At 39.6% G+C, this 24,591-nt stretch overlaps 1 protein-coding gene and 1 long non-coding RNA gene across 5 annotated transcripts in view; one reads left to right on the top strand and one right to left on the bottom strand.

Annotated features, from left to right (window-relative positions):
- Positions 1-595: 595 nt before the first annotated feature.
- Positions 596-24,591, top strand: part of NLRC4 (NLR family CARD domain containing 4) — a 39,220-nt gene continuing 15,224 nt past the window's right edge. Inside the window, exons 1-8 of one of the 4 annotated variants that reach the window (XR_004352746.1) lie at positions 596-731; positions 5,608-5,734; positions 9,208-9,468; positions 10,555-12,549; positions 17,811-17,903; positions 18,056-18,255; positions 20,434-20,526; positions 21,646-21,782. Coding sequence is in view for 3 of the 4 variants with exons in the window: in XM_032652535.1 (XP_032508426.1) it covers position 5,734; positions 9,208-9,468; positions 10,555-12,549; positions 17,811-17,903; positions 18,056-18,226; positions 20,434-20,526; positions 21,646-21,813 (2,782 nt within the window). In the remaining variant the exon portion in view is untranslated. Of the gene's footprint in view, positions 732-5,607; positions 5,735-9,207; positions 9,469-10,554; positions 12,550-17,810; positions 17,904-18,055; positions 18,256-20,433; positions 20,527-21,645; positions 21,814-24,591 lie in introns of those variants that run through there. The other 3 variants (XM_032652535.1, XM_032652536.1, XM_032652537.1) reach the window with 3 other exon arrangements.
- Positions 12,167-22,902, bottom strand: LOC116764189. The gene is made up of 3 exons (XR_004352747.1): positions 22,387-22,902; positions 13,207-13,374; positions 12,167-12,298 (listed from the first exon to the last, which is right to left on the bottom strand). It is a non-coding gene; the product is annotated as an uncharacterized LOC116764189 (long non-coding RNA).

The raw sequence follows: 24,591 nt of genomic DNA, 5'->3' as shown, positions 1-24,591 counted from the left end.
GACCACAAGCTCTGAATGTGTGTGTGCATGTGGGAGCCTGTGGCTCTTCATAGTTGGAGGATGCCCTGAGCACTATCAGTTGGGTGGGCTGATAGTGGTGGTCCATTTGTTCTGTGCTCACCTTGCCGAGGACCCTGGTGACTAAGAGTATGCATTTGCTAGAAGTCTCCTGGGACCCGAGGTACAGATGATAAGCATGACTTTGGCTGCTTTGCAATAAACTTTAACTAACCAAACCAGTTTATTTCATTTCTTTCTCTTTCTCTCTCAGTTAATGACAAAAATTAACGCACACTAAGTGTTCAAAACACTTTGTTTTCATTTTAAGCTATAGAATAACAAACTAACGGCAGTAGGATTCATATGTTGTGAATAAACAGGGAACAAATGAGTAATTCCTTTCTTGTTGTGAATTTCCAGCTTTTGCATCTTTAAGCTCGTTTCACTTCTTTCCCCAGCTACTTGAACTTACACTCATCTTCCCTTTTTGATCCCTTTTGAACAGTTTGAACTGTGTCCAAACCATTCTTACTATGCTTTGAAAAAAAAAAAAAGAAAAGAAGAACTTGGCAATGTTTGCCATTTTCTTACAGTCCCCGGCCACAGAATGAGACTTCAGATCTACAGGAACACCAGGCTTTGCTGTGAAACAAAAAGCAAATGAAAAGAAACTTTATTTTAAAAGTGTCTTTTGATCCACCAAGAAGAGGGCAACTGGATTGTTCATCCAGGTACAGTGGGGAGAGAGAATGGGGTTTTAAGTGGGTTTTGGAACCTAATGTTGAAATTTGGATTTACATTCATTTAAAGTTTGTGTCTGGTGGGTATGAAAGCCTTAACACTGAAGAATGCAGTTTTGCTTGGCTGGCTGGACTTGCCTGCAGGGAGACTTTTAGGGGTGGTGAGTCTGGTCTGCTGGAGTTTCATGGGGTTCTTCAGAATTGATGTTTAAATGCATGTTAAGTCAGAGGGATGCATTTGTGTTTACTGTGAGGGAAAGGACTTTGAAAATACTTTTTGGCTTTACAGAAATGAAACCTACTGTTGTTAGTGAGACTGCTATTAGAGTTGCAGGAGGTCAGAGCTGAAGAGCCCTGGGGCGCTGCTCAGTCCATGCACTCCCCTGAATTACAAGAAACCTGATATCTGGACAGAGCAGTGAAGGGAACCGCTGCTTACAGGATACCTATTATTGATAGGGTCTTTACAGACTTTATCTCAGTTAATCCTTACAACCCTGGAGGAGAGAGGTGGAAAATGTAGAGAGAAGTCAAGTGACTTGCTGTAGGTCACGCAGCTAATTGTCTACAGAATTAGGATAGAACCTCGTCTCCTGTCACTGTTCCCTTTAACAGTTCAGCGCCCTTCTATAATACTAATTGTGTTAGTCTGCTCGGGCTGCCATAACAAAATACCACAGACCGGTTGGCTTAAACAACAGAAAGTTATTTCCTCATAGTTCTGGAGGCCAGAAGTCCAAGGTCAGAGTGTTGGCAGGTTTAGCTTCTCCTGAGGCCTCTCTCCTTAGCTTGAAGACGGCCGCCTGCCCACTGTGTCCTCCCATGATCTCTCCTCAGGGTGTGCATCTCTGGGGTCTCTCTCCGTGTGTCCAAATCTACTCTTCTTATAAGGACACCAAGCAGATTGGATTAGGGCCCATCCTAAAGGCCTCATTTAACTTAATTACATCTTTAAAGCCCCCCATCTTTAGGTACAGTCACATTCTGAGCTATTGGGGGTTAGGACTTCAATATATGGACTTCGGGGGGAACACAATTCAGCCAATAACATTAACAGTAACAATAATATGTGAGATTGCTGGAGTCTATTGGAGATCTAAGAGCATTCTAGACTAGAGCCTTTTTACTAGAAAGGGAGACAGATAACGCCCACTGACCATCGCTGTCCCAACTGCTCTCCTGTTTAATCTTCATAACAGTCCTAGGAGGTGGATATTATCCATGTCAGTGTTTCAGATAAAGAAATCAAGACTCAGATAGGTAAAGGTACCCATCTAATAAGCTGCACAGTGAGGATTTGAATTCAGGACTGCAATGCCAAAGCTCACACACATTTTCCACTTCTGTGTGCTGCCTCTCTGCTCCCATTATATATAACTTTTCTCTCATTTCATCCATAAGTTGTAGGAATGGCTCCATAGACATGGGTTTATGGGTCCTGAGTAAATTCCGTTCTCTAAGGAGGTCATGTAACCATTTTGAAGAAAATATCCATTTTTAGAATTAGTTCTAAATATTATTTCCCAAAGCACAAATATAGGAAAAGGACTTCTTCCATGTAATTCAGTTATTCTCTGGACATCTTGCTTAAGGGTGGGACCTGGGGGGTGTTCAGAGCAATAGCCAGGGTCCAGGGGAGCAAACTGGTCAGAGCCTTATTCTTTCTGCCAGTGGGTAACAATAGGTGACCCGAGCTTCAGACTACAGGCAGATTTTCTTCTTGAGAGCAACAAATAACTAGTTGACTATCTCTGAGTAGGTTTCCTGATCTAGTCACAGACTTCTCTGTGGGTAGGAAGACTATTCAGTATCCAAACTGAATATGAATTTTTAGCATCTTCAGAATCAGCTGAGATTGCTGCCTGATGGTCCACGTAAAGTTTTAATCATTTTAGTGGGCGAAGTGACTGGATGGCTAACTCTGGGACTAGTTTATTCTCTTTACATGTGAATATAAAAAGCTTCGTGGCCCCTTCCTCTATCTTCTTCCTCTTTTTTCTGTTCTCACTTAAACTCTAACCTAGTCAGTGGAGGACTGATTCCTCCCAGACCCACCCTTTTTTCTGGGAGGTGTCTAGGAAGGGAGGGAAGAAACTGTAGTAGCTGCTATCCTTTCTGTGTGCCGGTCACTATCCCTTGACTGAGGACTCCCAGGCTGTCAGGGCTAGAGCTGGAATTTGAACTCAGTCCTGGAGTGAAAATAGGCCCTTGCTCACACTCACGAGTTGTCTCAATCCGTGTTTTCAGGCTCTTTCCCCCATGGCTCCTTTCCTATGCTGCTTCCTCTGCCAAGAAATAGCCTTTCCCCTTTACTGCCTGGTGAACTTTGGTTTCCTTTAAGAACAATTCAAAAGTCACCTCTTACAGGCAGAATTAAATCCCTCCATGGGATTCCCCCTACAACACTGAACTTCAAACTTTTACTGACTTCAACACACAATAAGAAGTAAGACATCACTACCCAGTGCCAGGATATACAAGTAACTGAAATGAAGCTTTCCTGAAAAAATACAGTACATTCTGATATTTTAATTCTATTTCATTTTTTAAATTATTCTAATTGTAACACACTTCAATTGATATCATGACCTGCTAATGAGTTCACTAGTTTGAAAAACTGCCCTCAAAGAAACTCTTTCTTCCTTTGACAGCTTTTCTTGCTTCTCTCATCTCTGAAAGCCTCAGATCCTCTGGCTCCTCACACAAAGACAATGGGGCCCAGTTCTTTGGTGCCCCATCCATTAGCCATCTAAGTTCCATTTTAATCTCATTTATTTGTCCAGTGATGAAAAGTTTGGCCCTAAGAGCATGACTATTTGTATCTCAGCTGGGTGTACCTAGCATATTTGACATTTAAACAAATCATTTTGTACACCTCCCTCCTTCATATAAACTAATTTTCAATAATAGTCACACAACAAGATTAATGATAGTAATGGCAAAAAAGGAAACTCAGAAAGTGACAATTAATTTAATGTGGTAAAACACATGTAACATGAAATTTACCATCTTAACCATTTTTTAAAAATTAGACATTGGATTTTATTTTACTTATTTGTTTATTTTTTTGGCTCTGCCACACGGCTTGCAGGATCTTAATTCCCTAAACCCGTGCCCTCTGCTGTGGAAGCGTGGAGTCTTAACCACTGGACCACCAGGAAACTCCCCCATCTTAATCATTTTTAAGTGTACAGTTCAGTAGCAGTTATGTATATTCACACAGTTGTACAATCTCCAGAACTTTTGTGTATTGCAAAATTGAAACTGTATCTGTTAAGCAACAATTCCCCATTTTTCCCTCCCCACAGCCCCTGGCAACTACCATTCTACTTTCTGTTTCTATGAGGCAGTTTACTACTTCAACCACCAACATTATCAAACTCTCACACATCAAGCCAATATTTCCCCTGCCCTAAGTCACTCCCAGGCCACCCTTATAGTCCAGAGTCTACTGAAATTATTCAAACTATCCAGTCCTAAACTTGCTGAACTTGCCTACCCTGCATCACCTGTTTCTTCCTGTGAAAACTGTTATAGAGGCTCTGGGCTAAGCTTTCTCCTTAGCTCCTTCTGCCTCCTAATCAACTCTGGTACTTCCCCATGAGGCCCCATGTGGTCCTGTGTGGCACGGCAGGCCCTCCTTCTCTTGCGAATCATAAGTAATAAAACATTTTTCATTGGCATTGACGTCTTCATTTTGTCACTCAGTTATCTCTGTAAATTAAATCCTAGGCACAATCAAAACAACCACAGATGAGTAAAAAATATTTATAATACATGTATTTGACAAAAAAGTTGTATTCAGAATCTATGAAGAACTCTTGAAAGTCAATAATAAAAAGACAACCCAATTTGTAAAATGGGCAAAAGATTTGTACAGATACTTCACAAAAAGTTTATGAATAAACAATAAAGTACATGAAAAGATGCTCAACATCATTAGTCATCAAGAAATGAAAATTAATATTAAAAAATGAGATAGCACTACCCATTCATTAGAATGGCTAAAATTAAAAAGACGGATAATGCCAAGTGCTGCTGAGGATTTGGAACCACTGGAACTGTTGATTTTATCTGCTGGTAAGCATGTAAAATGGTATGACCACTTTAAAAAAGTTTGGCACCGTCAATAAAATTAACATACACTCACCATATGACCTAGAAATTCCACTTCTAGATTCTCACCCAATAGAAATGAAAACGTATGTCCACAAAGGAATGTTGATAGAAGCTTCATTCATGATAGCCAAAAACTGGACACAAACCAAATGTCCATCAACAGAATTAATAGGTAAATTGATCTGTTCCTACAATGGAATACTGCTTAGCCATTAAAAACGACTGAACTACCAATTCCTGCAAACAGCAAGGAGAATCTCAACAGCATGATACTAAGTGAAAGGAGCCAGACACAAGAGTACCCCCTACATTTGTCCATTTACATGAATTTCTAGAACAGGCAAAAGTAATTTATAGTTAAATAAATCCGATCAGTGGTTGCTTTGATGGAAGCTAGGAGGAATGAATTATAAAGGGGCACAAGGGAACTTTCTGCAGTGATGGGAATATTCTAAATCTTGACTGGGGTATTACTGACTTGGGTGTGTACATTTGTCAAAGCTCCTTGTATTTTATTGCATGTAAATTTTACGTCAATGAAATTGATTTTTAAAATGAGGCAGTTTTAACTAACTTAACTGATATAGAAATGTCAGTTAACTAACTTAACTGATATAGAAATGTCTCAAAAATATACTAAATGAAAAAAAAACATGTCAAACATTATGTATAGTGCATCCTTTTTGGTGTGGGGAAAAAAATACAAAAGTGACAATGGTTGCTGTCTTGATTGTTTCTGTTTTGTTAGTTTTACAGAATGAGTAGCCGTTTTACAGAAAGAAGAGGACAGTATTGGAGTCATCTTTGACTTCTCCATTTGGAACTAATATTGTCTATTGAGATATAGAAAGCTGGAAAGCTTTTATTCAGAACAAGTAAGTATACTAGAAATCAAATCTGCATGATTGTAGAGCGTGTTTCCAAATACGGGTGATATTGAGCAGAAAATCAATTCATGCCTTTCTCTGATCAGTTATATTGATATATGGAATGCCCATCAAATATTTTTCTGTGGTTCTGAGAATTCAGTTATAAACGTGGTGGCCCGTGTTAAATGGCAGAACCACAGATAAGCTAGGACTTTCACAGAGAGTGACTGTTTTAAAATATTGGTCCCCTGACATCATGGGAGGCTAGATCCTGGGTTTGAAAGATGGCTTCTGGGAATTTCCTGTTTCCTGGTACATTGCCACACACTTTGAAAGGTTTTGCTATTAGTACTCAGTTCTAAATAATTTGGGACTTGTGTGAGATAAAACACATACATTGTCCTAAAACCTCAGGAAAATCTGAAATAATATACAAATTTGGGGGATATTGATTTGCTTAAGGAACATTAAATAAAAGGTACCATGTTCAAGGTCTGGGCTGCATGTTTAACTCTTGCAAGAATGTGATCCTAGATGACTAAGAATATAAGCCCAAACTATCCAATAGGTTTTTTGTTTGTTTGTTTTTGTTTTTTACTATTCCAAACACTTTATTTTTTAAAAAATTTTATTGGAGTGTAACTGATTTGCAATGTCGTGTTGGTTTCTGCTGTACGGCAAGGTAAATCAGTTATATGTATGCATATATCACCCCAATGTTCACTGCAGCACTATCCAATAGTTCTAATGGTAAATGCGTTCTCACAACTTTTTCATCATGGTGAGGTTTTTCATTTTAATCTGTACCAAATTCATTTATTCAACAAATGTTAATTAATTAACCACAGTTCTAGGCCCTGGGGGTATAATATCAAAACAAAGCATGCTTTTTGTTCTCACAGTGCTTACAATATGGTGTATATTTGCGAGTGTAATTCAGGAATGGAGGGTACAGGGAGAAGGTGGAATAAGGGTAAAATAGACAATAAACAATATTTATTTGAAAAATGATAACACAAATAAAATATAAATAATTGGTAGGTGCAAAATGACATCTCATTATGTTAATTGTGTTTTTATTTCTGTGGGTGTTTCCAGAACACATCCCCTATTTGTAACAGTAATTGAATAAAGATGCTATTCTTTCTGATCTCTTTGTCAGTCCTGAAGATGCACTCAGGAAGAATATTACATGATCTATCTTTTTATCAAGTCAGCAATTCAAATCTGAGTCCCTTCGGAAGAAAGAAAGTTCAGCTCTGTTCCACTAGAAATTATCTCCTGTTGGAATTTTCTTATATGCTGAGAATATTGTAATACATTAAGATTCTATTCAAGAATCAAAAGTACATTTATATTTCCTATATTACCTGAAAGCATTTTTCCCCTTAGTGCAATTTGTTGCCCCTAATTTCTTCAATGATATGTCTAATTTTTTGCCTATTGAACATGAATGTTCTTTTATACAAGCTTGCTTTTCATTAAACTCTCTGGTTTTTATGGTTGAAAAGGAAAAAATATTGGTCTCTTGCCATCACCTACTCGGGCTTACCCTCCTGGTCAGACAGCAGAGAGATCTGTTAAGATCATTGTGAAGAAACACGTAGTAGATCTAAGTGGCGACCAAAATGTAACTCTTTGCGCTTTGATGACTGGGTGTAGACTATGGTATCCAATGTAGTTACTAGTAAGTAGCTATATGTGTCTATTTAATGTAAATTTAAATAAACAAAGACTAAATAAAATGTAAAATTCAGTCGCACAGTCACGCTAGCCACATTTCAAGTGCTCAGTAGCCACATGTGACTAATGGCTCCACTACTGGACAGAGCAAATATAGAACATGTTTATCATCTCAGAAAATTCTACTGTACAGCACTAGTCTAAACAGAGATATTCTGCTAAGAATGAATACTGGATGAATGAATAAGCAGCATGGTTTTCACTTAACTACTTGATAAGAGAGGAGTATGGTAGTCCACACTCAGGGAGATACCATGGCTAGTAGTAAGAACATCCTACAGTTACATAGCAGCACACTTTTCAAATTTTAAAATATTTTTATGTCTGTGCCTTATGTGACTTTATTCAGTCTTTTTCATGAGCCTTTTAAAAAAATAAAGTATCAATATCTTAATTTTACAGCTGAAGAAATGTCACCTCCAAAAGGCTAGTCCTGTGATCTTGCGGTGGTCTCTAGGCCTTTCTAAGTGGCTAGAATCAGACTTAGAGGTTGTCTCCATAGGGAGGATGTAGAAGCCAAGAAAACAGATGAGACCCCAGAGGGCGAGAGAGAGACTCGCTGACCGGCCATGTAGACAGGGATGTGGTAACGTTCCAGCTGAGGTTAGCAGTAGAGATCTGCATGGGGACCTGGGGTACGATCCTGGGGGTCTGAGTGCCTGATGGTGTAATTCAGACCAGAGATGCCTCAGGGTCTTCGGGAGGAGATATCCACTTGGATGAGTCAAGAAAGATTTGAAAACCAGGAGCAGCCTAGCCCAAGAGGAAAAGTAGTGCAGACAGTGTCTGAGAGTACAATACCAGGGAGGCACTTCTCCGAGCTGGCATGGACTGCCTGGGAGAGTTAGATCTTGGCAAGGCAGACACAGAAACGAGACAGCTTCTTCAGGGAACCTCACTGTGAGAGGTGAGAGAGCTTAAACTGAATACAGAAGACTATTTTGCAGTGATACTCTTCAGAAAATACCAAATTCTATGGGAGATAAAATGTGCTACTCCTTTGAGTGTTGACAGCAGAAAAATGGCTAAAAATAGTAGCTAACATTTATTGAGCTATTACTTTGTATGAAATACTATGCATGAGTTCTCATTACAACTTCATAAGTAAAATACTGTTCTCAACTCCATTGTACAGACAAGGAACCAGTGGTGTACTACAGCTGGTTCTTACTGTTTTGTGAGAACTCACTGTTGAATTTTTATGATTTTTGTTAGCCAGCTGACATACATTGTTAGCTTGAATTTGGCCTCAGTGGGAATATTTATAACATGCAGATTGGTACGTGTTATGAATTCAGGCCTTTACCCCCCAGAGAGGCAGTGTGTTCAACATTTATCAGCACAGCATTGAAATAAGCTCAAAGAGGTTTAGCAACTTGCCAAGGTTACACAGAAGGTAATGGCAGATCGTACTCCAGTCTCCCTACTTGAAAGCGCATCGTCTTACCCCTATTACCTTAGTGGGGATGCTTTTATATCAAGGACAAGATTGCTCACTTTACTTTGTTATCAAAGAAAAAACATCTTGCTCACCAAGGACTCTGGGGTTAGGAATGAGGGTCTTTACAGAGCTTTTCTTGAGGGCCTGGAATTCAAGCATTTGGCATCTCCATAACTCAAGATAGGTCCAAAGGGAAAAAAAAAAAAGCATGAACCTAATGCCCTGGCAACATAATGCTGATATGCACATTTTGTATAAATGATTAAATATGTATATTTCTCCCCCATCCCCTCAGTGGATTTCATAAAGGAGAACAGTCAAATTCTCATTCAAAGGATGGGAGTGACTGTTATAAAGCAAATTTTGGATGAGCTATTTGTATGGAATGTTCTGAATTACGCAGAAGTAAACATCATTTTCTGTGAGAAGGTCGAGCAGGATGCTGCAAGAGGGATCATTCACATGATTTTGAAGAAGGGTTCAGAAGCCTGTAACCTCTTCCTTAAATCCCTTGAAAAGTGGAACTATCCTCTGTTTCAGGACTTGCATGGACTTAGTAAGTATTCGTTTTCTTTTAGCTGTTCTACAAATAGAATAAATCATGAAGAAGATCCATAATCCCCACGACAGAGCCTCTGCTCTCCTCCCTCCAATGCTCTCATATCACTGGGCATTGGGCTTTGGTTATGTTGAGGAAAAGCTCAGACACTCTCAGGAAAACAAAACAAAACAAAAAACTCCCACTAGGTCACTTGATGGTGAAGCCAAATAAGTAACTCCAGGGTAAGGGAATAAATGATTTAGCACAGGCTGACCTCAGAATCAAACTGGACAGTGAAGGCACTTAAGAAGCCAATGCAGTAGTGCGGTAGTAGTTGTCAACATTCCTTAGTCTGATGAGGACCATCTGTGGACAAGTGGCCCCCAGACTACCTACTCTGTAATCCAAGCACCATGGTAAAGAGAGCCTGACTGACTAAAGAAGGATGATTCTGCTTTTCATGAAATATTAGTTTTTCTTTCTTTAAATTAGTCAATTCTTTCCTGGCAGATTTTTTTTTTTTTTTTTTTTTATGCGTTACGCGGGCCTCTCACTGCTGTGGCCTCTCCCGCTGCGGAGGACAGGCTCCGGACGCGCAGGCTCAGCGGCCATGGCTCACGGGCCCAGCCGCTCCGCGGCATGTGGGATCCTCCCAGACCGGGGCACGAACCCGCGTCCCCCGCATCGGCAGGCGGACTCTCAACCACTGCGCCACCAGGGAAGCCCTCCTGGCAGATTTTAATCAAGGTTAAGGCTTGATTGGCTGAAAGTTACCCCTGACCATCATTCTCAACCATATCCCCACTATTCTCATGCACTTTCCTTAACCCAAACTCTGGCTCCTCTCCTTTCCAATCAGCTGCTACAAAATTTGGTGGTGGAAAGGAAGAAACACAAGGCAAAAGGGCAAGTAGGGTAAAGGGTAACAGGGAAAGGCAGGAGTAAATATTTGGAACGCTTTCTGCCAGCTCAGAACTGGGGAAGGAAAAGAAAGTCACCAAGGGAAGATTCTCAGCCTCACTCCTCCTTCCTCCTCCTGAACTCTAGGTTCTGGGGAGACACAGAATTGGATCCTCTTCAATTTCACCTCTTCTCTAACAGGTCTTTTTTATCGGATGTCAGAAGAAGACTTAGATGGTTTGGCTCAGGATTTAAAGGACTTATACCATACCCCATCTTTTCTGAACTACTATCCACTGGGTGAAGATATTGACATTATTTTTAATTTGAAAAGCACCTTCACAGAACCGGTTCTATGGAGGAAGGACCAACACCATCACCGTCTGGAGCAGCTGACCCTGAGTGGCCTGCTGGACACTCTTCAGAGCCCCTGCATCATCGAAGGGGAACCGGGCAAAGGGAAGTCCACTCTGCTGCAGCGAATCGCCATGCTCTGGGCCTCTGGAGAGTGCCAGGCTCTGACCAAGTTCAAATTAGTTTTATTTCTCCGTCTGAGCAGGGCCCAGGGTGGACTCTTCGAAACCCTGTGTGACCAACTCTTGGATATACCTGACACAATCAGGAAGCAGACTTTCATGGCCATGCTACTGAAGCTACGGCAGAGGGTTCTTTTTCTCCTTGATGGCTACAATGAATTCAAGGCCCAGAACTGCCCAGAAATCGAAGCCCTAATAAAGGAAAACCACCGCTTCAAGAATATGGTCATCGTCACCACCACCACGGAGTGCCTGAGGTACATCAGGCAGTTTGGTGCGCTGATTGCCGAGGTGGGGGACATGACCGAGGACAGTGCCCAGGCTCTCATCCGGGAAGTGCTGATAAAGGAGCTCGCTGAAGGCTTGTTGCTCCAAATTCAGAAATCCAGGTGCTTGAGGAATCTGATGAAGACCCCTCTCTTTGTGGTCATCACTTGTGCAATCCAGATGGGGGAAAGTGAGTTCCACTCTAACACACAAACCACACTGTTCTGTGCTTTCTACGATCTGCTAGTAAATAAAAACAAGCACAAACGTAAAGGGGTGGCTCCAAGTGAGGTCACTCGGAGCCTGGACCACTGTGGAGACCTAGCTCTGGAGGGCGTGTTCTCCCACAGGTTTGATTTTGAACCGGATGACTTGTCCAGTGTGAACGAGGATGTTCTGCTGACAACGGGACTCCTCTGTAAATACACAGCTCAACGGTTCAAGCCGAAGTATAAGTTCTTTCATAAATCATTCCAGGAGTACACAGCAGGACGCAGACTCAGCAGTTTATTGACGTCTGAAGAGCCAGCAGAGGTGACCAAGGGGAACAGCCACTTGCAGAAGATGGTTTCCATTTCAGACATTACATCCAAGTACAGCAACCTGCTCCTGTATACGTGTGGGTCATCTGCCGAAGCCACCCGGACTGTTCTGAAACACCTGGCATCAGTGTATCAACATGGCAGCCTCGGTGGGCTTTTAGTCACCAAGAGGCCTCTCTGGAGGCAGGAATCTATGCAAAATGTGAAAAGCACCACTGTGCAAGAAACTCTGAAAGCCATAAACATCAACTCCTTTACAGAGTGTGGCATCAACTTATTCTGTGAGAGTATATCCACATCAAACCTGAGAGAAGAATTTGAAGCTTTCTTTCATGGTAAAAGCCTACATATCAACTCAGAGAATATCCCTGATTACTTATTTGACTTCTTTGAAAACTTGCCTAATTGTGCAAGTGCTCTGGACTTTGTTAAACTAGACCTGTACGGGGGAGCTATGGCTTCGCGGGATAAGACCACAGAAGACGCAAGCAGGGTCCACATGCAAGAGTCCTCAGGAACCTACATTCCCAGCAGGGCTGTGTCTTTGTTCTTCAACTGGAAGCAGGAATTCAAGACATTGGAGGTTACACTCCGGGATTTCTGCAAGTTGAATAAGCAAGATATCAAATACCTAGGGAAAATATTCAGCTCTGCTACAAGCCTCAGGTTGTACATTAAGAGGTGTGCCGGCGTGGCTGGAAGCCTCAGTTCGGTCCTCAGCACCTGTAAGAACATTCACTCCATCATAGTGGAAGCCAGTCCCCTCACCTTAGAAGACGAGCGGCATATCACATCTGTGACAAACCTGCACACCTTAAGTATTCACAACCTAGAGATTCAACAGCTACCAGGTATTGTAAACATTAGCAGTTTAAGCTATAATTAAACCTGGCTAGTTACTGTGGAAATATTAGATATCTATTATTTGTTTTGCTTGAAATTTTCTAATAGTTTCTACTAGTGTCAGGACTTGGAAGGGAAGTGGAAGGGCTTGGGAGAGACTTCCATGTCGGGGGAAGGCTGTCAGACTGGGAGGCCCTAGGAAGGATTCCCAGAGCTGAAGCTCTGTAGTCTGACTGAATAGCTATGTAGTATATATATGGTAAAGTGTGTGTTTGTATGTTTGTCTGTGTTTGTATACAGTAGGTTAAGCTTCTGTGAACCCTCCCTCTTGTCAGCATCTCTGTCTTAATCCAACATTCACTGCTTTCCCACCAAATAGCACCCCTCCTTCTTTGAAGTCTGGGAGGAAATCCAACCATAAACTAATCACCTGCAGAAGCTGGTGGCTAACCGTGTCACTAGATTCTCATCTAGGAAATTGCAGCACATCCAGCCCCAGCCCCACCCCAAGTATCATTCATTTTGAAGGAAGATTCTGGGAACAGTTTTCGTCGAACATGAAGAAATTCCAGACTTCAGACACATACATGTGGGGTCAATCTTTCTAGGTAAAGGGGAGTTTTCCCCAGATTCACAATAACACTAAAGGTGAGTGTCTCCCTTACCTGTGTAGTCCAGCCACACCTGTGTAGATCAGTCCTGTTGCCCAGAGCAGGGGCTGCTGAGTTCTGTGAAGCTATGGGCCGGCAGGAGCCTTGTTCTATGTGACTGTAATCTGATATTCATTTTCATCCACAAGTGGCTTCCCATTAGGCTCTGCCTCACTTGTCACCCTGTAGAGGACATTTTCTATCATTTTAAGAATCTAGAACCTTTTGTACAGATAAGCTTTGCAACATCCCACTCAATGCAGGAAGGCCTTCTGTAAGATTCTGGATAGTCATTCAGACTTTATTAGACTACTTTCTGTTAGGAGGCTTACCATCTTCTCTTGATGGCCATTCGTTTGTGCTGATATTGCAAACCAGTCACTTACATGCTGAATTTGACCTACATATAATTAAAATTTTTCTTTTTAATGTTTGCCAATATTTTGTTCTTAATATTTTAAATTTATTTTTGAGTAATATATTTACATGGTCCAATTTATAAAACAATCTATGATGAAAAGTCTCCTTCCGTTCTCTCTCCCCTAGCTATGACTCTTCTCCCTAAAGGAGTTGCCACCATTTTGAAATTGGGAAATATCATGTGAAAATACAGGTTTCTCATTCCTCTTGAAAATTATAGATTTGACAACTGCAGTTGGTAACAACTGGCTAGAGCTTCATGATCTGCTCCTACACTCTTTGGAAAGACACATAATCTCCAGTTGGGCACAAAGCCCATCTGTTCTACTTCTTATAATAACATCATCTCCCTGGCCCTCTTTGACATTTGAGTTTGCAATCAGCACTTATTTTTTCTTATAGCTAGAATCTAGTCACTACTGAAAGACATGTCGGTTATTTCCAGTTTGGGCAATTATAGATAGAACTACTATAAACATTCTTATGAAAGTTTTTAATGTGAAAATAAGTTTTCAATTCACTTGGGTAAATATGTAGGATTAGCGTTGCTGAGCCATATGACAAGTGCTTGTTTAACTTTTTAGGAAACTTCCAAACTATTTTCCACTTTGTACATTTTACATTTTCAGTAGCAATACATGAGAATTTTAGTTGCTCTGCATTCTCACTTAATGCTAAGCATTTAGTATTATTTCTGTTTTCCTCTTTTTGTCATTTTACAATAAGAAAAAAAAAACCAGACAATACCAAGTGCTGATGAGGATGTGGAGCAACTGGAACTCTGTGTATGGTGTTATATCATCAGAGTTGGCTAATAAAAGTTGAAAATTCTTCATGTGCTTGTTTGCAACTTAGTGAAATGTCTCTTCAAGTTTTTACCCATTTTTTAAAAAGTATTTATTTATATTTTTATTTTGGCTGTGCCAGGTCTTAGTTGCAGCATGTGGGATCTTTGTTGTGGCATGTGGGATCTTTAGTTGTGGCATGCAGGCTCTTAGTTGCAGCATGCAGACTTCTTAGTTGTGGCTTGTGGACTCTTAGTTGTGGCATGCATGCAGGATCTAGTTCGCTGACCAGGGATCGAACCTGGGCCCCCTGCATTGGGAGCATGGAGTCTTACCCACTGGGCCACCAGGGAAGTTCCTACCCATTTTTAATTGGGTCAATTTGTTTTCTTAATGTTGAGTTTTACATGTTTTTTTAAAAATATATTCACGATACAAGTCCTTTGTGAGATAAGTGATTTGAAAATATTTTCTCCCAATCTGTAGCTAGTCTTTTCATTCTTTAACAGTGTCTTTCATAGAACAAAAGTTTTACATTTTGTTGCTGTCCATTTTTTTTCTTTATAAATCATGCTTTTGAATTAATTCTTCTTTTGAAAGAATTCTTTGCATAACCCCAGGTCATGATGATTTTTTTCCTATATTTTCTTTTAAAGTTTTATGTTTTACATTTAGATCTATGATCCATTTTGAGTTAACATTTGTGTAAGGTGTGAAGTTTAGATCAAGGTTCATTTTTCTTCCCTATGGATATCCAGTTGTTCTGTTTATTGAAATGACTATTCTTTCATGTTTGAATAGCTTTTATATCTTTGCCCAAATTTTTTGGCTATAGTTGTATGGGTGTATTTCTGGATACTATTTTCCATTGATCTTTCATTTGTCAATACCCTTGTCTATCCCTTGCCAATACTACATTGTCTTAGTAACTTTTACTTTATAGTAAGTCATAAAATTGGGTAGTGTTATTTCTCCAACTTTCTTCCTCTTTTTCAATATAATTTTAAAATATTCTAGTTCCTTTGTCCTTCCATATAAATTTTAGAGTCACATTTTTTTTTTTTTGGCTGCATTGCACGGCCTGTGGGATCTTAGTTCCCCAACCAGGGATTGAACCTGAGTCCTTAGCAGTGAAATCACAGAGTCCTAACCATTGGACTGCCAGGAAATTCCCAAGAATCACATTGTTTATATCGTCAAAAACTCTTCTTGGGATCTTGGTTGGAATTACATTAAATCTATAGAACAATTTAGGGAGAATTGACATTGTTATTATGTTGAATCTATGACCATGGTTTCTCTTTCCATTTGTTTAGATTTTCCTTGATTTCTTTTTTCACCATTTTGTACTTTTCATCATGTTGATTGTGTATATGTTTTTTAGATTTATACCTGTTTCATTCTTTTGGAGCTATTGTAAATGGTAATTTAAAAAAATTTGTTTACCAATTATTTATTGCTACTACAGAAATACAGTTGATTTTTGTGTGTTGATCTTGTACTCTATACGTTTGATAAACTTATTTCATGTCCCTTCCAAAAAGATTATTTTCATTTCTTCCTTTCCAATTTTGTATTCCTTTAATTTATTCATTTTTTAAAATAAATTTATTTAGTTACCTTTGGCTGCGTTGGGTCTTTGTTGCTGCGCACGGGCTTTCTCTAGTTGCAGTGAGCAGGGGCTACTGTTTGTTGTGGTGTGCAGACTTCTCATTGCGATGGCTTCTCTTGTTGTGGAGCACAGGTTCTAGGTGCGCAGGCGGGCTCTAGAGCGCAGGCTCAGTAGTTGTGGTGCACAGGTTTAGTTGCTCTGCAGCATGTGGGATCTTCCCAGACCAGGGATCGAACCCATGTCCCCTGCATTGGCAGGCAGATTCTTAACCACTGCGCCACCAGGGAAGTCCCTGTATTCCTTTTATTTCATTTTCTTGCCTTACTGCACTGATTATGACTTGCAGTATAGTGTTGAAAAGGAGAGGTGAAAGTGAACATCCTCCCTTGTTCCTGATCCTAGGGAGTAAGCATTCAGACTTTCACCATGAAGTGTGATGCTAACTGTAGTTTTTTTGAAGGTGCCTTTTATCAGGTTGGGGAAGTTTCCTTCTATTCCTAGGTTGCTGAGGATTTTTATCATGAATCGTTATTGGATTGTATCAACAATTTTTGCTGTATCAATTTATATGATCATGTAGTTTTTCTTCCTTAGACTGTTAATATAGTGAAGTACATGGATTGATTTCCAAATATCAAAACAGTCCTGCATTCCCTGTATGAAGCTCACTTGGTGGTAGTATAATATTCTTTTTATATATGGCTGGACTCCTTGGTAATATTTTGTTGAGGATTTCATAAGTGATATTGGTTTGAAGTTTTCTTTTGTTTTATTCCCTTAGTCTGGGTTTCAGATTGGTTAATGGTAGTGTCATAAAATGAGTTGGGAAGTGTTGTCTGCATTTCTGTTTCCTGGAAATGATTGTGTAGAATTGGTGTTATTTCTTCTTTGAAAGTTTGGTAGAATTTTCAAGACAAACTATCTGTGCCTGCAGCTTTCCTTTTTGGAAAATTTTAAACTACAAATTCAATTTCCTTAGTTATACACGACTATTCAGATTACTTATGTAATGTTGGGTAAATTTTACTAGTTTGTGCCTTTCAAGAAATTGTGCAATTTTGTCTATGTTGTCAAATTTATGCATGTAGATTTGTTCATATTATTCTCTATCCTTTTAACATCTGTGATTTCTGTAATGATATCTTCTCTTTCATTTCTGATATTGGTAATTTGTTATTCCTCATTTTTTGTCAGTCTTGCTAGAAATTTATCAAGTTTATTGATATTTTTAAAGATATCTTTTAATTTCCATTGATTTTCCCCTATTGTTTCTGTTTGTGATTTGTTATTGATTTCTGCCCTTATCTTTATTATTTTATTGCTTTGTCTTGCATTGGGTTTATTTTGCTCTTCTCTCTCCAGTTTCTGAAGTAGTAAGCTTAGGTTGTTGGTTTGAAAACTTTCCTTATTTCTAATATAAGCATTCAATGCTCTAAACCTCCCTTTAAGTAACTGTTAACTGGAGATTTTGATATATTTTAATTTCTGTATTTTTCAAAATATTATCTAATTTTCCTTGAGACTTCCTGTTTGATCCATCATGCTTGTTTAGAAGTGTGTTGTTTAACATCCAACTGTTTGGAGATTTCCCAGTTATCTGTTATTGTTTTCCATTGTAATTCCATTATATTTTTAAAACATGTTTTTAGCTAAGGAAGATCTCCATCTCTCACCAAAAAAAAATATTTTCGTGTCAATTTTATGAGCATTTCTTGCCCATAGTGACAACTAAAATCTTTTGATTGGTAATAGAAATATAGTAAATGACAGCTGAACATAGTCCAATCCCTTTTCTTTGGCAGGTGGTCTGACTGACAGCTTAGGTAATTTGAAGAACCTTATGAAGCTCATACTGGATAATATTAAGATGAATGAGGAAGATGCTATAAAACTAGGTCAGATTTTTGTTTTCTCTAATATATTTACTAATACAAGTTTGATAATAAGAACAGCTAAGACGCTTTAACACTGGCTGTGTCTATACAAGGCAAGGATGCCTTTATGTACTTGGTGTCTTAATACATTTCCTTTCCTTTTTTTTTTGCAGCTGAAGGTCTGACAAATCTGAAAAAGATGTGTTTACTTCGTTTGACCCACTTGTCTGATATAGGGGAGGGAATGGATTACATAGTCAAGTCTCTGTCAGCTGAACCCTGTGACCTTAAAGAAATCCAATTAGTCTCCTGCTGCCTGTCAGGAAATGCTGTGAAAACCCTAGGTAACTGCTGCCTGCATTATGAAAACAGTGTAAGAAAACATGCGATATTTTCATACTAAGGCATGCTAAGTCTCTCAAATGGAAATTTAATTTTTAGGGAAACTGGAAAAGATAATAAAGACTTCTAGGTAATATCTAACTTGTTTTTAATGACCTTCTTCATGACTGGAATGAAAATTTATTATGGATGAATAATAGGAGAAAATTTCAGGATAATTGAAGATGTTGTCATTTTAAGAAAAGGTAAAGAGGAAGAAAATAAGAAATAGGTGCTTGAAGCTTGGCACATATTCTGTTATATAGTAACTGCTTAATAAAAATTTGGATGAATGGATAAAGAAGTGATTGAGAAGCAGAGAGAGAAGGATTTCCTTAAATGTTTTCAGGCTTTCCAAAGCTTACCTATTGCCTGTTAAGAAGGAGTTAATGTGCATCAATATGAGTTGAGTCTTTTGAGTTCTTAAAGTGTGCATATACCAAGTATGGAGAAACCTTTGCATATTTCTGGATAAACTAGATATGTTCGATTCAGATTATTTTTTAATTTAGATTTTGGTAAAAAAGATGGTCTAGCCTTTTAAAAACAGAATACACAACTGCTAGGAGTCTGTAAAGTTTCCTAAGGAAACTATTTATATGCCAACATAAACCAAAAGCTAGAGAAACCCAGGGTTAGAAAAGGCCAGATAAACAACGGAAAGCATGAGAATGATGACCATACTAGTTTACTTCTCTACTTGCTCTGCAGAGAGAAAGGCTTAGAACTGAAAATAGCAGCTGTACCCTTTTTAAGAGGAGTTCTGCAGGTTTTTTATTTTAAACCAAATCCCAGAAGATATTTTATTCTAAGAAAAAGGGTCATATGATTGCTTAAAATTAATAATAGTGGGCTTCCCTGGTGGCGCAGTGGTTGAGAGTCCGCCTGCCGATGCAGGGGACACGGGTTCGTGCCTGGGTCCGGGAAGATCCCACATGCCGCGGAGCAGCTGGACCCATGAGCCATGGCCGCTGAGCCTGCACGTCCGGAGCCTGTGCTCCGCAACAGGAGAAGCCACAACAGTGAGAGGCCCGCGTACCACAAAATAAATAAATAAATAATAGCTAACATTATAACAAGAGTATATATTCATTAAAAAATTGACTATTTTTTAAAGGAGATTTTTCTCATTATTCTTGATAGGAAAAACTTCAACTAGATTAAACAACCATGATAAATATCTGAAATGAAAAGAATTAAGCAGTGATCAGCTAGAGTGATAGCATTTTATGATTAATGTTTACATGTAATATAGTTTTCCAAATTTTAACCTCAGTATATTCGTGTCTTTGTCATTAAAATACATGTCTTGTAGATGGAGTTGGGTCTTGCTTTAAAAAAAAATCTAGTCTTATTAATCTCTTTAACTGGAGTGTTTAATCCATTTACATTTAATGTAATTATTTATAGGACTAGATTCCATCAGTCATTTTGCTATTTGTTTTCTATTTTTCTCATCCGTCTTTTTTTTTTTTTTTTTTTGCAGTACACGGGCCTCTCACTGTTGTGGCCTCTCCCGTTGTGGAGCACAGGCTCCGGACGCGCAGGCTCTGTGGCATGTGGGATCTTCCCGGACCGGGGCACGAACCCGTGTCCCCTGCATCAGCAGGTGGACTCTCAACCACTGTGCCACCAGGGAAGCCCCTCATCTGTCTTTTTTTAATTTCTAAGTTTTTATTATTAGTATCACCACTATGACATTAACAAAATCATCTAAACTGAGTACACAAAGAACATCTCATCTCATCTGGTTTTTGTTCCTTTGTTTCTCCTTCATGATAGGGCATTTTAGAATCGTAAGCACCCTCACAGTTTATTTAGTTCACCTTCCTTATTCTAAAGATGAAGACACTGAGGCTTAGAGAAATGGAGTGACTTTACTAAAGTGACATAAAAACTATATTCCCGGATGCTTTAGGCTTTTTGTGAACTCAATTTTTTTAGTCAGAACTTAGAACAAGGAAATATCCATGCACTAGTCATAGTCGTGGCAATTGGGGGTTAAACCTATCCAGATACTTTTTGAAATAAATTAATTAATCAAGTCAAATAATGGTTTGTATACTATAAACAAAGAAAACAAGGACTCAGAATTCTTCTAAGGATTTTTTTAAATGCATTTATAGTTCCCTGAAAGTCTTGTTTTGGATTAAAAAATTTTTTTTTGCAGCTCAGAATCTTCACAACTTGGTCAAACTGAGCATTCTTGATTTATCTGAAAATCATCTGGAAAAGGATGGAAATGAAGCTCTTCGTGAACTAAGTAAGAATGACAATTTAGGGACTTCCCTGGTAGTCCAGTGGCTAAGACTCTGCACTTCCACTGCAGGGGGCGGTGCAGGTTCAATTCCTGGTCAGGGAACTAAGATCCCACATGCAGCACTGTGTGGCCAAAAAAAAAAAAACCAAAACAAAATAAACTGACAACTTAGCCAAAATCAATTACTCAAATAGTCATCATTATCAGGTATTCAAATAGTCTTTTATCCACATATGCCTTACTAGATGGACCTTAAGTAAGTCATTTAGCCCTTCCTTAAACTGCCCTTGAGGAATACTGGCCCATGGTTTTTGAGTTACCAGTTTTCCCATACTCACTGCACCTGAGACTCCCACCTGCTTGTCTCCCTCTAGTGAGCTAGTGTCTGAGAGTAAGTGATATTGAAGACAAATCTGCTTAAGTTAGTGATAAGATTTTTTTTTAATTAATTTATTTTTGGCTGTGTTGGGTCTTCGTTGCTGTGCATGGGCTTTCTCTAGCTGCAGCGAGCGGGGGCCGTGCTTTGTTGTGGTGTGCGGGCTTCTCATTGCAGTGGCTTTTCTTGTTGCGGAGCACAGGCTTCAGTAGTTGTAGCACGTGGGCTCAGCAGTTGTGGCTCATGAGCTCTAGAGCACAGGCTCAGTAGTTGTGGAGCACAGGCCCAGCTGCTCCGCGGCATGTGGGATCTTCCCGGACCAGGGCTTGAACCTGCGTCCCCTGCACCAGCAGGATTCTTAACCACTGCGCCACCAAGGGAAGTCCCAGTGATAAGATTTTTAAGGTGTGATAATGCTACTGTGATTATGTTAGAACTAAAAAACCTGATACTTAACTGTCTGAGATTTGCTTCAAAATAATATAGAAGGGCAGGAATTTGATGACGATGAAGCAAGGTTGTCCATGATTCAGAGTCTGTTGAAAGCTGGCTTATTAGTACATATAATTTCATTATACTGTTCTGTATGTTTCTATATTCTTGAACACTTCCCGTAAAAATATTAACAAAAATCCCAAGTAGATCCTTATTGCACATTGAGCAGCCTGCAGAGATAAAAATCATTCCTTCTCCCACATCAATTTTGAGATGGATCCAATTCCTGAACTGCTCTCTGGTTCTTCAAGTTGACAGGCTGCACATCTTGGAACAGCTAAATGTGCTGATGCTGCCCTGGTGCAGTGATGAACGAGTCAGCTTGGACAGGCTGCTGGAGCAACTGAAGGGGGCCCCACAGCTCATCAAGCTTGGGCTGAGAAACTGGAGACTCACAGATGCAGAGGTTAGAATTCTAGGTAGGTATACGCACGGAGCCAAGAGAAAAGAAGTTAGCCCTCACAAAGTTCTTCAGCTGGCTTGCTCTATTTAGTTAGTTAGCATCTTTATTTATTTATTTGCCTCCTCTTTTTTATATAAATATATTGAAAGAGGGTTCATACATATTAAAGGGGTAAAATGATTGAAAACACTGGCCTGCCTTCAGGTTTTTAAGCATTTCACCTAACAATGTTAAAAGGAAAAACATTCACGTTATCTGACAAGGTGTATTGTGTTAGGAATTGCTCTTCTAGTCTTAACTGTCTGAAATTCAGCAATGCCCTTCCAATCTTGGGAAATATTTTTATGTCACTTGTTGGGTATTCAAAACATGTAAATGTAAGTGCAACTGTATGTAAATGGGGTCATGGAATATCTTTAAGTAGCTGTGATATAATCCAGGAACAAACAGAGATACATAAATGACTGAAGACAATGATAGTTTCAGGCAGTTGATGAAGGGTCTGCATGCTCTCTGTATTAGTTATCAATGTCTGTGTAAGATTACCCCAAAACTTAGTGGCTTAAAACAACTATAAACATTATCTCACGTTTTGGTGGGTCAGGAATTTGGAAGCAGCTTAGCTGGGTGGTTCTGGCTTAGGCTGTCATGACTGGGACTGCTGGAGACCTGCTTCCAAGGTGGTTCCTCATTTGGTTGGCAGGTTAATGCTGGCTGTTGGCTGGAGGCCTTAGTTTCTCATGCCTGGACCTCTCCATAGACTGCTTGCATGTCCTCATAACATGGCAGCTCACTTCCTCCAGAGCAAGAAATCCAAGGGAGAACCAATTAGAAGTTGCAGTATCTTTTATGACCTAGCCTTGGAAGACCATTTCTGGTCACCACTGCTGTGTCCTATGGGTTACCCAGGTCAGCCCAATCCACTGTGGGAGGGGACAACACAGAGGAGTGCATACTATGAGATGACAATTATTGGAGCCAACTTGAAGGCAGACTACCATATTACCTGAGGCAAAGGACTAGTGAAAACAGCCTTGACTGCCTTCATTTCCCTCATGGATTTTCTAGAATATATTCGTAGTATATATAACATAAAACTTACCATTTTTTTTTTTTTTTTTTTTTTTTTCCGGTACGCGGGCCTCTCACTGTTGTGGCCTCTCCCGCCGTGGAGCACAGGCTCCGGACGCGCAGGCCCAGCGGCCGTGGCTCACGGGCCCAGCCGCTCCACGGCATGTGGGATCTTCCCGGACCGGGGCACGAACCCGCGTCCCCTGCATCGGCAGGCGGACTCTCAACCACTGCGCCACCAGGGAAGCCCAAAACTTACCATTTTTAAGTCTACAGTTTTGTGGCATTCACATTCTAATGCAACCACCATCACCATCCATCTCCAGAACTTTTTCATTCTCCCTGGCTGAAACTCTACCCATTAAAGACTAACACTCCTCTTAAAAACATTCTCTCTTAGATATACGTATGTCTTTAAGTCCTTATGCTGCCCAAAGGTTTTTTTCTTTAACATCTGTATTGGAGTATAATTGCTTTACAATGGTGTATTAGTTTCTGCTTTATAACAAAGTGAATCAGCTATACATATACATATATCCCCGTATCTCCTCCTTCTTGTGTCTCCCTCCCACCCTCCCTATCCCACCCCTCTAGGTGGTCACAAACCACTGAGCTGATCTCCCTGTGTTATGTGGCTGCTTCCCACTTGCTAACCATTTTACATTTGGTAGTGTATATATGTCCATGCCACTCTCTCACTTTGTCCCAGCTTACCCCTTCCCCCTCCCCGGGTCCTCAGGTTCATACTCTATGTCTGCGTCTTTATTCCTCTCCTAGGTTCTTCGGAACCTTTTTTTTTTTTTTTTAGATTCCATATATATATGCTAGCATACAGTATCTGATTTCTCTTTCTGACTTACTTCACTCTGTATGACAGTCTCTAGGTCCATCAACCTCACTACAAATAACTCAATTTTGCTTCCTTTTATGGCTGAGTAATATTCCATTGTATATATGTGCTACATCTCCTTTATGCATTCATCTGTCCATGGACACTTAGGTTGCTTCCATGTCCTGGCTATTGTAAATAGAGCTGCAATGAACATTGTGGTACATGACTCTTTTTGAATTACGGTTTTATCAGGGGATATGCCCAGTAGCAGGATTGCAGTTGTATGGTAGTTCTATTTTTAATTTTTTAAGGAAACTCCATACTGTTCTCCATAGTGGCTGTATCAATTTACATTCCTATCCACAGTGCAAGAGGGTTCCCTTTGCTCCACACCCTCTCCAGCATTTATTGTTTGTAGATATTTTGATGATGGCCATTCCGACTCGTGTGAGATGATACCTCATTTTAGTTTTGATTTGCATTTCTCTAATGATTAGTGATGTTGAGCATCCTTTCATGTGTTTGTTGGCAATCTGTATATCTTCTTTGAAGAGAGGTCTATTTAGGTCCTCTGCCCATATTTGGATTGGGTTGTTTGTTTTTTTGATATTGAACTGCATGAGCTTCTTGTAAATTTTGGAGATTAATCCTTCATCAGTTGCTTCATTTGCAAATATTTTCTCCCATTCTAAGCATCATCTCTTCATCTTGTTTATGGCTTCCTTTGCTGTACAAAAGCTTTCAAGTTTCATTAGGTCCCATTTGTTTATTTTTGTTTTTATTTCCATTTCTCTAGGAGGTGGGTCAAAAAGGATCTTGCTGTGATTTATGTCATAGAGTGTTCTGCCTATGTTTTCCTCTAAGAGTTTTATAGTGTCTGGCCTTACATTT

The sequence above is a fragment of the Phocoena sinus genome, chromosome 13, assembly GCF_008692025.1.
Source record: "Phocoena sinus isolate mPhoSin1 chromosome 13, mPhoSin1.pri, whole genome shotgun sequence".
NCBI classification, from domain to species: Eukaryota; Metazoa; Chordata; class Mammalia; order Artiodactyla; family Phocoenidae; genus Phocoena; species Phocoena sinus.
Note: the sequence above shows the minus strand (reverse complement) of the source record. Positions and strands in the feature narration are given on the sequence as shown.